At 48.6% G+C, this 15612-nt stretch overlaps 1 protein-coding gene across 1 annotated transcript in view; it reads right to left on the bottom strand.

Moving 5' to 3' along the window:
- Window positions 1-15612, bottom strand: part of TMEM51 (transmembrane protein 51) — a 70358-nt gene that overhangs the window by 17187 nt on the left and 37559 nt on the right. The window contains exon 2 of the mRNA XM_075327681.1: window positions 8874-9340. Within this exon, the coding sequence (XP_075183796.1) occupies window positions 8874-9214 (341 nt within the window). The 5' untranslated portion in view covers window positions 9215-9340. The remainder of the gene's footprint in view (window positions 1-8873; window positions 9341-15612) is intronic.

The following is a 15612-nucleotide window of genomic DNA, read 5'->3' as shown; positions in this document are numbered from 1 at the left end:
GAGAGCGGACTACCGAGTTCCAAACCAGGCAGCCCACAATACACAAAAACAGTGCAGAGGAAGCAACGTCGATCACCAGGCCGGGTGGAGACCAGAGTACAACCGGCCGCGGCGGCCGGCCACCATCACCTTGGTTTACCAAAAGACTCGTGTGATTCATTTACTTGAGTAACCAAACATCCCCTGCTCTGTCCAGGCGCGCATGCTCCTGCCATCGCCACACCCTGCACAGAGACACTGGGCCCCGGGGCAACCATCCCTACCCACGGAGGGGTTAACATCCGGCTGCCATTACATCTCCCCCGGGCATCCCACAACAGCAGCAGTGGTGTCCCACTTCACCACACACCGTGGGTGGCGTCACGAACCAAATATGGTAAAGGCCGTACAACTACGTCCCCCTTTTCATTCGGCGTGTCCGCGTGACCCCCGGGTCCGGAGGATCCCTCAAGCCACATAGCGGGTCCGGATCAGAGCAGCGCCGGCTGCTGGCATGGGGCGGCACAAACACAAAGGGCTAATGAAGCTGCCAGGGGCTAGAGTGCAAATCCAGCAAACAGAGCATCACTCCCTATTACATACAATATATACTGAAATATTGAAATATGATATTGTGACGCCCTGGACTAGCCAGGTAGTCACAGACACATCACCACACACACCCCTTCCCCGCACAGGTGACAACAGTCACACTAAAATCCTTGTTGCCACCCTCCAGGGTCTGATGTCCACACCAGGTGGAGCGGAGCCAGGCGGTTGACTCCGCCCACTGAGGAGTTCACAGGCCTGGAGGCGGGAAAGAACAGTCAGTCAGTCAGTAAGTCAGTGGAGTGGAGCTGAAGAGTGAGGAGGGAAGGTCAAGGGCAGACCTGGGACCAGGCCTGCCACGGACTGTTAAGGTGTCTGGGTCAGAGCCCAGGCACCTCCAGCAAGGTCGGCAGATGGTGGTGGCTGTCTGCAGGAGTTTGTGTACGGTCGGTGGAACTGAAGGACCGGGGTCGTGCGGTGGCCCGCCGGTACTGAACCGGGGAGCAGATTGGAGCCAAGCACCAGGCAGGGTACTCAGACCCCGACTAGGCTAGAAGTCGCCCTGGTAGTCAAATTTACTGATTGCGGTCTGGACCTCAGGGGTTCATTACCACCCAAGTCCCGATTGACGGCAACAGCCCAACCATCCCGGATAAGTGCCACCGCCAAAGGCAAGAGATCCAAAAGGCCAGCGCTTGCGGGCAAACTGGCTCCTACGACACTTACACGCTGGGTAGCGGACTACCAGTGTCCAGGCACAGGAGTCATTCACAACATAACATCGGTGCAAGGGGAACGACAGCCGCCACCAACCCGTCCAGGGAGAACTGATTCGCCCACCCCAGGGCTATGGGACACCCGGTGCCGGGCCGGACTAGTCCGGGGGTTGTCAGTGGTGGCGGGGCCCGACTCCATGACCCTGGCGGGAGTCAATTAATATGGCTTCAGTGGGGGTGCTTAAAGTTTATAGTCGTGACGCCACCTGTGGTTTGCGGCTATTAAGCCGCCGCTGCTGTATGGGGCCTCTGGGGCTGGTGGAATGGCAGCTTGGATGGTCCTGCTCCCCACAGGTGGAGCAGTGCCCCGGGGCAACTGTTGGTGCTTATTACAGTCTATGCAATGATGGAATGCAGTGCAGATGAAATACCAGAGGCAACACCAAGGGTGCAGTTTCAAGTTGTTTACTCACAATTCCTGGTTTATGACGCACTGTGCCTTTGGACGGCTGGAACCCCCTGTCAGGGACCTCCGCTGATCCCGGGTAGATCTGGGGGTAAAAGCCGGTACACCCTTCTATTGTGTTCCTCTCTTCAGCTGTCTTCTAAGCCTTGCCTTTGCTGGATGAACCTGGCTTGGCCTCCACTACAGCCTCCGGATAAGGGGCTAGCCTAGCTGGAACTTCACCCTCTTCCCAGAGGTTCTGCAGTGGTCTGTGGCCCTGGGTGCTTGCAGCCACCCTGGACCTCGGTTTTCACTTTTGGAATGGACTTCTCTTCCTCCAGTTTCTAGGGACCGTCCCCTGTCTGCAGCTTGATCCCGCCACCTGATCTTCCTGTGGAGCAGGCCCTGTGCTTGAAAGCCATTCAGTGGCCCTGGAATCCCTTCTGTATTTCTCGGTTGTGGTGTCACCTGGACCTAACTGGGTCCCAGGGTCTTCACCAGGAAGCGTCACTTTCTATTTCTTGCTCCTGACTGACTAGAGCACTACTCTTACTCCTCTCAGCTCTCCTCCTTACTCTCATTTCTCACTCTAACTTCAACTTCAGACTGACTACACTTGACCTTCCTCTTTCTACTCTACTCTCGGCTGGCTATTCCCACCCACCCAGTTGCTAGGCCCCACCCAATGGGAAAAGGGATGGGTCTTATGCCCCCCAATCATACAGCATGGGGGTGGCTGCCACTATCCCCGGACCCAAAATATGCCTAACAATGGGTGTAGTGCAGATTTGCCTGTGGACCGGCGTTTACTCCTTTCCTTACCCAGGATGGGACATCACACCTCTGGCTGGGGTGAAATGTTCCTGTGGCGACGGAAGCCTCAGGGGCGCCACAGACCACCACAGCCGGCTGTGGGCCCCGTCCATTCTACCGTTTGGTTTACCAGAGACTCCGTTATCTTGTGTCAGAGTGAGCACACCAGTGCTGTCAGGCACCGCACCGCGACCCTGCACCCCAGTCCTCACCTTCCCGCAGGCCCCCGGGACCATCGCCCCCTGCCCACGGAGGGGTTAACACCGAGCTGCATAACACCGTCCCCGGGAGGCCTAGTCAACGGCAGCGATGGTGTCCACCATACAATCACCACAACCCATGGGTGGCGTCATGAACTTTACCAATTCCACCAAACAATTACCCAAACCCCTGCGTGCACCGCCACTACTCCTTTCAGAGCGACGTGACCCCCAGGTCCGTGAGAGGCTTGAGCCACCACCCGCAGTACACGAGCACGGAACAGAGCGGCTCGGCGGCCGCAGCCACGGGGCGGTGCAATATATGATATATTTTGTGTCCACCTGCTGATCTTGTGTAGGGTTTTTTTTTTTTAAAGCCCAGAAAGATGCAGTTTAGAGTAGGACCCAGCAAAGGATGGTGCCATGAAGGGGCGCTGGGCTAATATTACAATGGCCATTTTAATATTTTAAATACCTCCAAAAAATATTTTATTAGGTAGAGTATTTTTGTGGTTTTGCAGTGTGCGACTGTTCCTTTTTTCCAGATATCTATCTATCCTCATTTAAGTGGCTTCCAAACGCCAGTTTTTTTTCTCCTAGACTATTTGTCTTCAGCTTCATCGATATCAGATTGTATTCATTTGGGAGTACAGATGATGGCAGTGATCAGTTAGCACCTGTGTCTCTAACTTTGGGGATCAGCTGCTGCAGGAGACTGGTGTAGTGCCCTTCACTGCCATTATGTGTACTCCAAAAGAAACTATTCTGAATCAATGGAGCTGAAGCAAAGTAAGGTTTTGGAAGGCACTCACATTTTTTTTGTTTTGTTTTTTTTATAATAAAAAAAAAAAACCCACAGGATTAAGCAAAACCTCCTAATTGAAAATCACTTTTTTTTTTTTAAAGTTGCATAAAAAAAAATAAAAATATTTATTATTCTTGGTCACCCAGCGTAATGGGTACAATTACATTTATTTACTGGGAATAGGAGACTCCTTGGCTTAAGATCAGACAGCATCGGACAGCAGGGGGCAGCGTTATTGATCTGTAGCACTAAGCTGGGAGTACTTGCATTTAGCGTGAGGTCTGTCGCTTTCTGGTCATTTCTTCCCTCTATTCAGGGATGAAGAAAAGCTGCAATTCCATCTGCAAGACTCCATCACAATAGCACAGAACTCAATGGGTCTGTGGGTGATTATGTGCTGGAGTTATCCGGTGCAATGTGAGGCACGGATCAGGGAGACAAAACCATCTCCTTTTATTAAGAAATACAAAAGGAAGAGTCAGGATACAAATTAAATGGCCGATCATCTCCGTGCTAATAGAATCTGCTGCCGCTCATCCCCATTACTTTACTACAGTGTACTCCAGGCTGCTCCTTGAAGAGTCTCATGAGTACAGATCTGCAAACTTAATAGAAAGGGCTTTTACCCAGAAAATGTAAAACATTCAGGATAAGAAGATAGGGGGCTGCCATAGACTGGAGCGCAACACCTAAAATCAGCCGAGTACAAATATGCAGCTGTATGGGGTGAGGATTTAATTAAACCACCACTCTAGCAATTTATTTTTTTAGCAGTGGATTGGCCCTTTAAATCTAACCCCACCGGTCACATACTCCTCTTCCGCAGGCTTTTCCTTTTACAGATGATGCTCAGGTCCCGCTGCGCCATCATGGAACTGTAACTTCTGACTGGCCAGAAGTTACTTCACAAGTGCTCAATGCATCTCTAGGAGAGCCAGAACAAGACTCCCATAGACTTGTATGGAGTTGTGGCTTCTGACGTACTCCACGAAACACTGGAGCAGCCGTCAGGTAAGTTGTCAGAGATCAACCAAAGCGGTGGCAACAGAAGGTGAATATATGATAGGGGATATGGGAACAACAACAATGCTGGAGTGGTGCTTAAAGATTTTGGAAGGGTCTTTAAATTTTTGCCCATTCATCTAGAAGAGTATTTGTAAGGTCAGACACTGATGTTGGGAGAGGCCGGACTCTCTTCTCCAATTCATTTCAAAGATGTTGGATGGGGTTGAGGTCTGGGCTCTGTGTGGCCGGTCATATTCTTCCCTTGGCCAGGACTTTATGGACCTTATGCATTAGGCAGAGTCTAGGGGGAACAGAAAAGGTACTTTCCCCCCACAAAAGTTAAAATCTAAAATTGTCCATAATGCTGAACCATGAAGTTTTCCTTTTGTAGAACTAAGGGGCTGGAGGTAGACCCCTGGACAAACAAGCCCATCGCTTTTTTCCTCTTTCACCATACAATACAGTGTCCACCCATATCCTGTCCACCGCCTTAACTTGAGAACAGAGGCAGCTATAGGCATAGAAGGGGTGTCTAGGTATAGTAAAGCAGCCATGTGCTACGCAATTAACCCACCTATAGCGCCACCTGGTGGAAAACAACGGAGTTAACATTTTTATCTCGAAAACGGAACGAGATACAGAAAAAAAAGTGAATTAAAAAAAAAACTGTAGGGCATCATCAATTCAATACGAATCGACACCTTGCAGGCAGTGTTTGTGCTTTACAGCTCTACATCCAGCACTCGGCATTGTGCTTGGTGATTTACAGCTCCATGCAGCTGCTCGGCCATTAAGCTCCCGGCGGGCGCAGTGTTTGTGCTGAGGTTACCAGAGGAGGTCTGGATTCTGCAATTATGGAGTAAGCCGAGAGTTTGTGACTTTTCTGCCCTCTGCTTTTCAGCACTCGGACAACCCGCTCTGTGACGTTACGGGGTCTCCACTTTGTGGCCGAGTTACTGCGGGTCTTTCCACTTCTTAATATCACTCACAGGTGAAGGAGAAGAATTATATGGGGGGGGGGAATGTAATGAACGGACTGGTTGCATCAGTGGCTCCTATTACAGGGCTGCACTGGTATCAGTGAGCTCCCATCAGCTGCTCTTACATGTTAAGGATGTTATACACCAGGGTAATGGGACTGAATGAAAGTCAGAATTCAGTGAATAATACTTCCCTTCATACAGTGTATATATTTTTATATACCATTGCCTACATTTTAGAAGATTTCTATTCCAAGCCAAGGTATAGCAATACCAGTGATGACGCACATCTGCCCTGGTTGGCATTTCTATGCCTTTTCTAAACACTATGTTCTTTTGCAAAGTTGTATTGCTGGTTCCTGCACAAGTCTCCACACGCTGCCGATGTAATACCAGAAATCAGGTTACATTAGGATATAATCTCCACCTGCAGCATCAAAAAACGTGGATGATCAGAGATAACAGGACTAAGGCTGCTTTCACGCCTCCGGTTTTAGCAGAGCCGGCCAATCCGGCTCTAAAACCTATGCAACGGATGAGGCGACAAAACCGCATCCTTTGCATAAGTTTTTGACGCCCGGCCCGGCCGGTTTTTGCCGCTTGCGGCACGCTACTGAGCATGCGCAGTGGAAAATACCGCATGCGGCGGCCGGATGCGGTGTTTGCCGCATAGGCATGCATTGCAAATCGCGCCACATCAACCGGATGCGGCGCAATGCGTTTTTTTTGCCGGACAAAAAAAGTGCCAGGCAACGTTCCATCCGGCCGCCGCATCGGCTAAATCTGCCACATGTGGCAAAAACCGGACCGAACGCATGCCCATGCGACACAATATGGCACTAATGAAAGTCTATGCAAAAAAAAAAAAAAAACGCAACCAGCGGCAAACAAAAAAAAAACGGTTGCGTTTTTTCTGCAAAGCGCCGATTGTGCCGCACAGGAAAAAACGGATGTGTGAAAGCAGCCTAAGGCAACACGGCGACTTTGGCAGTGGCACAGGTTGCACAACCAAAGATTTTGTTGCTGCATCGCAATGCAATACAATACAAATGAATGGGGTTGCATTGCGAGAAGTTGCAAAAAAAAGTAAAAAAAAAAAAAAAAAAAAAAATATCGAAAACATATCCAAATTTTTACAACTTGACACGGTCCCTTTAGGGTTCACTTGTATTGTGCTGCGATGTAGCAACTAGCTGTCTTTGGCGGTGCGACATGTGGCCAAAGTCGCCATGTATCCCCAGCCTACAGGGGGAAAGATTGTGAAATATTTAACAAGGCGGCTTATAGGGAGAATTTGGAGACCCCTTTAGACATAAAAGATGAAAAAAAAAAAAAAAAAAAAACACGTATGTTGATTTTCAAAGCCTATTCTTGTTTTCATGGGAGATAGGCTTCCACCAGTCGTCTTGCCATGGTTCACTCTCCTCACCCATGAAAAACATGCACACTTTGTTGTGTTGAGCCTTTATGTGCATAGATTTAGGAAAATGGCCAACATTTATCTAAGACTTCTTTCACACGTCCATGCAAAACACACACATTTTGCACGGTCTGTGGTGTAAGTGCGTATGTATGTGCACGCATGTTCTGTTAGTGTGCTATCAGTATGACATCCGCATTAAACACGGACAGCATGAACGTCTATACTTACCTGTCTATTGTGCTGCTGTCTCCGGCGCTGCTGCCGCTTCCAGTCCGAGGTGCAGTGAATATGCAATGAGCATAATGAGCGGGGGTCAGAAGCAAGTGACAGCAGCGCTGCAGACATCAGTGGTGGATACAGGCGAGTATAGAAAACCATTTTATTATTTCACAGACACGCGTTTTCTTCGGTACGTGTCACACTGATCACATCAGTGTGTGGGCAGTGTGACATCCATGCTACTGGAGAAAAAACAAACATGTCTACGTGTGGAGCTCACAGACACACAGTCCGTATGAAATTAGGCACTTGTGTGCAAACCTATTGATTTTAATGGATCTATGTGTGTCCGTGTCTCCGGTACGTGTGCAAACAGACGTCACATGTACCGGAAACAAGGACGTGTGTAGGAGGCCTAATGCAAATAACAATTGGATCTAAGGCTGCCCATACTCCTTTGAGAACCATCTCTCCCAACTGCTCCACACATATATAGGCCTAAGACACACGGCATGAAAATCGGAGCGAGTGGTATGCGTTGTTTTATCGCATTCCACTCGGACCAATATTAGCCTATGTCCCAGCACCCATGAGCGATTATTTTCTCAGCCCTAATCGGACCGAGAAAATAATCGCAGCATGCAGCAACTGTAATGAGAGTCTTGTTTCTCTCGTACCCATTCAAATCTATGGGGCGGGAGGAGGAGGGGAAAAAAAAAAAAAAATAAAGATCGCACTGCACACACATTACACCAGTGTACCGCGAGTGCAGGGCGAGAATAGCAATAGCCGGCTACGGAGGAGAGAGGGAGATAAATCCCTCCCTCCCCTCCTCAGCGCCGGCCTGCTCCCCGAGGCTGAGGTCCGATCGCATGATCGGACCTCAGTCGCAGTAACACCCGCATGACACTCGGCTCCTGCTGTGCTGCCAGTGTAAGCCGAGTGTCATGCGAGGATCGCACTAGTGCCCCGTGTGACCCCGGCCATACATGTATGCTTGGCTGAACAGTGTGCATGTGTTAATAGAAAGTGGCCTTAACTACAGACACACAGATCTGCAATTGTGTTATCTGCTGGAATAGGGAGGGAGGAGAAAAAAGGCAAGATAAAGGAATTGTAATTCAACAGGTCTGAGCCTCGTTTCTTCCAAAACCTTTAGTTGCAAGGCCCCAAATTGTTGTCCCATCCTGGCAAATATTGATGGTTCAGCTGATGTTGATGTAATAAGTGTAAGGGCCTAAATGGGTTATCCAGCCCCATCCAGAGCTGCCGACATTAAGGACTTTTTGACCCCAGACAACTTCCGTATCGTGTGCACAGGTGTTAATGTCACCAGGACCGGAGTGTTCCGTTGCCGAAGTGAGAGGTTATGAATGGCACCGAATAACCCCTTTAAAATTTTTAAATTTTAATCTCTGCTTTGTTATCGTTTTTAGACAGCAAATAAAGGGTGTCACCATGCACAAATAACCATACTCTACAGTGCCTAATCCTAAGCACCATACAGTACAGTGCCCCCAAGTTGGTCATGGTCACCCTAAGCTTGAAGTACTTTGTTAATATCTTCTCCGGAACACACAATCTAACATTACGTGAAGAGGACCTGAAAATTCAATTTTAGCTGAACGACACTTTCATAGACTCAATCTGCTATAACCATAAACTGCAATCACCCTCCATGTACAGCAAGTAACACCAGCTCCATTCATAAAAGTAACACTAGATAGACATTGACTCACGTCTCGTCAGTCTGTGCGTGTGCTTCTTGCTGGACGACCTGCACGCCCTCCATACTTAATCGACGCTTGCGTTTGTTGCGTATGCTCAAGCAGATGGCCAATAAAAGAAGAGCAATGCCCGATCCCACCAGCACATAGGCCACCGAAAAGGTCTTACTCTTTAGATTAACGTCCACATTGCCCTGAGGCGTGCTGGTGTTACCCTGGGGTGTGCTGGGCTTGTCATTGCTCCCGAAGCCCGGGACAAGGTTCCATACTGCCATCACCACGCCAAGAACCAGTAGGCCCACTCCAATGGCAGTAAGAGCATAATGGGATCCATTGGATTTTGAATGCGCCATGGTCACCGATTTCTCCAACGACAGGTGTAAACAGCTGCGCCAAGTCTTTGATTACATATCTCCTGTGTATAAGCTGAAGGGGGATATTCGCTACCTGCTGTTCAGATACCAGTACATTTTAAAAACCTGTGAAAAGAAAAAAAAATATATATGAATATTAGTAAGAAATTTCAAGGATTCTAGACAGATGTAAATTTTATTAGTGCCAACATTTGTGTCTGGTCATCCTGGATAACATGCATTAAATACTGGAACACATAGGTTTCAACTTGTTGCACCTACAGTACTGTGTAAACTCAGGAATTCGGCAGGAGGTTTTTCCAACCATGTTGGATAACTAACAGATCTTGTGTATGAGGTTTGTGCCAATCCTGCAGTCTCCTACCCAGACAGACTGGATGATGAGAGAGCAGGGCTCTGTGGGGGACGGATCATCACCTCCAGGACTCCTTGTTCTTTTTTATGTAACGCCCCTGAGCACCTCAGGGCACTACAAGGAACTGCATCCTCTTGGGGATGCAGGACCTATCCCCTGGGACCTGGAGTAACAGTGCCATTGACCACCAAAACACAATTAAATCCTAGTGAACACTCCACACCGGGCAAAGGGGGGTTAACAAAAGGCTTTAGCCAGCCTGGTGAGAGGAGTAGGGAGTCTGCAGCCAGAGTCCGAGAGCGCACGTAGAGGTGTGCAGACGTGCCTGAGCTGGGTCCATGTAATGGTGACCCCGGGGGCACGGGAGAGAGGTAGGTGGGACCGGAGCACAAACTGGGTACAGGGCCCTAGGTAAAATGTCAAGTTTCAAACGGTTTGATAAATACCTGCACGGTGTGGAAACCTTCACGGACTTCACCGAACCAAATAATCCAGGGGCATCAGCAGTAAACTAGGAACGGGGTTCGGACACTTACCTCTCCGCAGCGTCCGCACTGCCCGCCGTACGGAGAAGGAGACTGTACCCCAAAGGGACAGTCGGGACCCCCAAACGCTTCAAGCTACAGGGACTCAGTGCCGGGGATAGAGCAACCTGGGTCACTACATTGACACCGATACTCCTGGGACCTGAACCAGTGGGTCTGTGTGAGTAGAGACTGTTAAAAAAAAAAGTTAACCTGGTGTGGTCTCTATAATTATACACCATACATCTCCCAGGCACAGCCCTACCTGTGGAGGGCCTACCATCACAGCTGCCACTACCATCAGCTCTGGGAGAACCCACATACAGCAGCGGCTGTTCCCCACCTCTAACCGCAACCCGCAGGTGGCGTCACATGACAAAAAAAAAAAAAACCACACACAAACAAAAGAGAACTTTTCTCTCCTGTAAATACACCCCCATTAACAAAAAAGGGCCCAGAGCACGGGACCGGGCAACGAAGAGTCCAGAGTGACATTCCGATTTGTTACCGGCCAGGACAGAGTACCCCCTTCTCTGGGCGCTACATTTACACTGAGGATACTTCTTAAATGACATTGGCTCCAAACGTATTCTACAGCATGAGAAGGACCTCAAAACATAAAACCAATCAGACACCACCTTGATGGACTATTATCTGCCTCAGCATTGAGGACACCAAAAATGGTTAAGTTGAGGACCGTAGAAGCAGTAGTTAGCCATCAGCTTCGATTCGTTAAGTTTCCATGGCCAAGACTGAAGTTGTATATGCCAGTCTTACTGAATGGGGCAACTGAAGTAAGATATAATGCATAATTCATTGAAAGGCACATGACCCTTAAGGAATTGGACACATCTTAAAATTGGTGTTTGCCTCTGCCAGAAAAGTAATACACTTAGGGACCACAGTATATTACTGGGGAAATTTATACCACTTAAGTGACAAATTTTGATAAATTTGATGGGTGGGCTTGGTTACACCAATTTTGGCAAAGTTTGCTGTGACCAATGGGTAAACAACAAAAGTCGTGACATTTTTGTTCAACTTTGATGAATCGGGGTCATCATGTTTCCTTCCCTTCTAAATCAAGTGATGTCCAGCAGGGCCATCAGCTCAGAACCTGCAGCAACCAGCAGGACCAGCTAAATCCATCTACTTTTCATAGAAGCCTGGCCCAGATGTTTGCTTAAAGGATGAATTACAGCCAAAAACCTATATGCAAACAAGATGAAGCAACTCAGCCATTCATGAAAAAAAATAGGACCTGGGGTGGAGATAAAAATGGCAGCAGGTGCTCTGCACTGAGGAGTCAAAATGTGATATGTCTGTAACAGAACAAATTTCTTTGCAAGGGACTGGAGAGAGCGGTACAATGAATGGAGCGTCTGCAGAAAGCAGTGAAGCCTGGAGGAGGGTCCTTGTAAGTTTATTCCGTAGCAGAACGACGACCCCAAAACATACAACCAACATTATTAAGTATGCTCAGTAAAAAGGCCAACAAGGACTCTGAATATCCCAAACGAAGACTCCATTAGCAGTCTTCACCCAAATTCCTCCCTTGACAATGTGACCACTCTTCCAACCATCTGGCTCACACTAGGTGCTACGCGAGAGTCGAAAGTGGTTTTTACAATTTAAGGTCTATGGAATGAGGTTCTATAGACTTATATTGCCAATGTGACAAACGAATCACACATATGGCCCCAATTCAACATTGCCATTTCACTACTTTTCTGGAGTAATTTGCTCCTTTTTAGTGACAGCATTTGTGCCTTAAGCTGGGTTCACACATAGCGACAGCGACGTCGCCGTTACGTCACAATTTTCTGTGACGCAACAACGACCTAGTAAGTCGCAGTTATGATCGCTGCTTAGCTGTCAAACAGCAGACGCAGCAGCGATCATAACGACACGCGTCGCTGTGCTACATGTGCAGAGAGCAGGGAGCCGTGCACACTGCTTAGCGCTGGCTCCCTGCACTCCTAGCTATAGTACACATCGGGTTAATTACCCGATGTGTACTGCAGCTACATGTGCAGAGAGGAGGGAGCCGGCACTGGCAGCGAGAGCAGCGGACGCTGGTAACGAAGGTAAATATCGGGTAACCAAGGAAAGGTCTTCCCTTTGTTACCCGATGTTTACCCTGGTTACAGCTTACCGCAGCTGCCAGATGCCGGCTCCTGCTCCCTGCTCGCTTCATTTCATCGCTGTCACACACAGTGATGTGTGTGTCACAGCGGGAGAACGACGACCAAAAAATGAAGCTGGACATTCAGCAACGAGCGGCGACCTCACAGCAGGGGTCAGATCGTTGCTGAATGTCACACACAGCGACAGCGACGTCGCTGCAACGTCACAGAAAATGGTGACGTAGCAGCGACGTCGTTGTCGCTGTGTGTAACACCACCTTTATTCTCTATTCATTTTATGACACTTTATCTAGATGGTTTAGACAGATTCAAGAAATGCGAATATTACCAAATGTTGCAGCTCACTCCAGTCTTTCTCCTGAAGTAAGGTTTCTCAAGGAGTTTGGTGTATTTTTGTGATTTTTTTTAAGGGATTTGCAACTTTTGGTACTGAAAGGACTTCAATAAATTGGAAATGATCAATCGGGCCCATACAGTGCAGTGTGATTTGGAGAATGGGAATTATCATGTGACTCAGAAGAGGAGAGGAACTGTGCTTGATAAGGAAAAGACGGCGATCAGTGACTGACACTGCACCAAGATTTAGGGGATGTGCGCACGTGTGCGTATTGTATGCAGTTACGCTGCGTTCTGTACCGCAGCGTAACTCCATGCGTCCTGTGTCCCCTGCACAGTCTATGGAGATTGTGCAGGAGCCATGCGCACGTAGCCTATTAGAACGCAGCGATTTGGCTGCTGCCCGAATCGCTGCATTCTAAGAAGTGACATGTCACTTCTTTCGTGCGGTTTGAATGCTGTCTATAGGGAGAGGCAGCATGCAGAGCGCACGTTCTCTGCTGGCACCATGCGCTTCAGAACGGGCTTTTCAGCGCACCTTTTAGGTGCGGCGCAGAGCGCACACGTGCGCACATAGCAGGTTTAGGGAATAAAAAAAAATATGTACAAATGGGAGGAGTGCTTCTTTAACATGTAGGCAATGATGCTTTTATCATTTTTATGGCACCCCGGTTCTCAAAATCCTTTTTGCCTTATCCATGATTTGCAGCTCTAGTGTCTACATTTAGGAGGATTTTTTAAACTGCTTTTAAAAAGGAAACCTGTCATGTTGGGGGGGGGGGGGGGGGAGGTGGGAACCAAAAAAAACAAAAAAAAAAAAAACAAACACCACAACCCCACACCATTAACCTGCAGTTATGAGGTTAATCTGCAAGTTAATAGCATTAAACCCTGCTGCTGGGAGGAAATTAACTTTATTCCTCCCAGCAACTATCAGGTTTCAGTCACCTACATGCCTGCGTAGGTTCAGTCCCCGCTCTCTGTATGGAGAGCAGCAGCTGTAACAGAACCCCCTGGAACAGCATGTCCATGCTGAACTTTCCTCCCACCTCTCCTCTAACGCTCTCTTTGACAACCTACAGTCCGGCTTCCGTCCACATCACTCTACCGAAACTGCCCTGACTAAAATCACAAATGACTTGCTTACTGCCAAAGCGAACAAGCACTTCTCTATACTCCTACTCCTAGACCTGTCCTCAGCCTTCGATACCGTTGACCACTCCCTCCTATTACAGACCCTCTCTTCCCTTGGTGTCAGAGATCTTGCCCTCTCTTGGATCTCTTCATACCTCTCAAATCGCACTTTCAGTGTCTCCCACTCTCACACAACCTCTTCATCCCACCATCTCTCTGTTGGCGTCCCTCAAGGCTCTGTCCTAGGACCCCTACTTTTCTCTATCTACACATTTGGCCTAGGACAACTCATAAAGTCCCATGGCTTCCAATACCACCTATATGCCGACGACACCCAGATCTACCTCTCTGGCCCAGATGCCACATCTCTGCTGTCCAAAATCCCGAAATGTCTATCTGCTATATCCTCCTTCTCCTCTCGCTTCCTAAAGCTCAATGTGGCCAAAACTGAACTAATCATCTTTCCTCCGTCTCACCTACACTCTCCACCTGATCTATCTATTACAATAAATAACACCACGCTCTCGCCAGTACCCAAAGTTCGCTGCCTCGGAGTGACCTTTGACTCTGCCTTATCCTTCATACCACACATCCAGTCCCTCACCACCTCCTGCCGTCTTCAACTCAAAAATATTTCCAGAATCCGCCCTTTCCTCAATTTGCAATCTACTAAAATGCTAGTGCATGCCCTCATAATCTCCCGCCTCGACTACTGTAACATCCTCCTCTGTGGCCTCCCTGCCAACACGCTCGCCCCTCTCCAGTCCATCCTTAACTCTGCTGCCCGACTTATCCACCTCTCTCCTCAATACCACCCCGCTTCTCCCCTCTGCATGTCCCTCCACTGGCTTCCAATCTTCCACCGTATCCAATTCAAACTTCTAACACTGACCTACAAAGCTGTGCATAATCTTTCCCCTCCGTACATCTCCGAACTACTCTCCCACTACACTCCAACACGTCACCTCCGGTCCTCCCAAGATCTCCTCCTCTCCTCCTCTCTCATTCGCTCCTCACGCAACCGACTCCAAGACTTCTCCCGAGCATCCCCAGTCTCCTGGAACTCGCTGCCTCAACACGTCAGACTATCCCCTACCCTTGCAAACTTCAAACGGAACCTGAAAACTCATCTGTTCAGAAATGCCTACAATCTACAATGAACTCGCTGCCGCCCGACCACCGTGCGGAGCTGCCGCCCGACCACCGTGCGGAGCTGCCGCCCGACCACCGTGCGGAGCTGCCGCCCGACCACCGTGCGGAGCCGCCGCCTGACCTACACCCCACCTATTGTCTCCTCCCCATAATCCTATAGAATGTAAGCCCGCAAGGGTAGGGCCCTCTTCCCTCTGTACTAGTCTGTCTACTGTAACTTGTATACGTATTTTGTATGTAACCCCCTTCTCATGTACAGCACCATGGAATTAATGGTGCTCTATAAATAAATAATAATAATAATAATAATAATAATAATAATAATAATAATAATAATAATAATAATAATAATAATAATAACCCCCGCACTGACTGACAGCTTCCTCTAATGTTGAGTGGCTGTCAGTCAATGCGAAGGGCTGTCACAGCTGCTGCTCTCCATACACAAAGCGACGACTGAACCTGCGCAGGTGGGATATCGGCATGCTTTGGCCTCACCAGGGCGCATGCGCATTACAGTACTTTACTTTGTCCTCAGGCAAGAGCGAGAATGAAGGGATACTGTAGATGATGTAGGATGTGGCATCCACACGAAGCAGGGAAGGAGGACGGAGATTGTATCGAGAGAGGAGGCTCCAAAGAAAGACCAACAGCGCCCATAGGACCGGATCACACTGTATGAGGATATAAACCCATTTTTTTGTGCTATATGGGAAGGGGGGGGGGGGG

The sequence above is a fragment of the Anomaloglossus baeobatrachus genome, chromosome 11 (genome assembly GCF_048569485.1).
Source record: "Anomaloglossus baeobatrachus isolate aAnoBae1 chromosome 11, aAnoBae1.hap1, whole genome shotgun sequence".
In the NCBI taxonomy this organism is placed as follows: Eukaryota; Metazoa; Chordata; class Amphibia; order Anura; family Aromobatidae; genus Anomaloglossus; species Anomaloglossus baeobatrachus.
The sequence above is the reverse complement of the archived record's forward strand: the minus strand, read 5'-3'. Positions and strand labels throughout refer to the sequence as shown.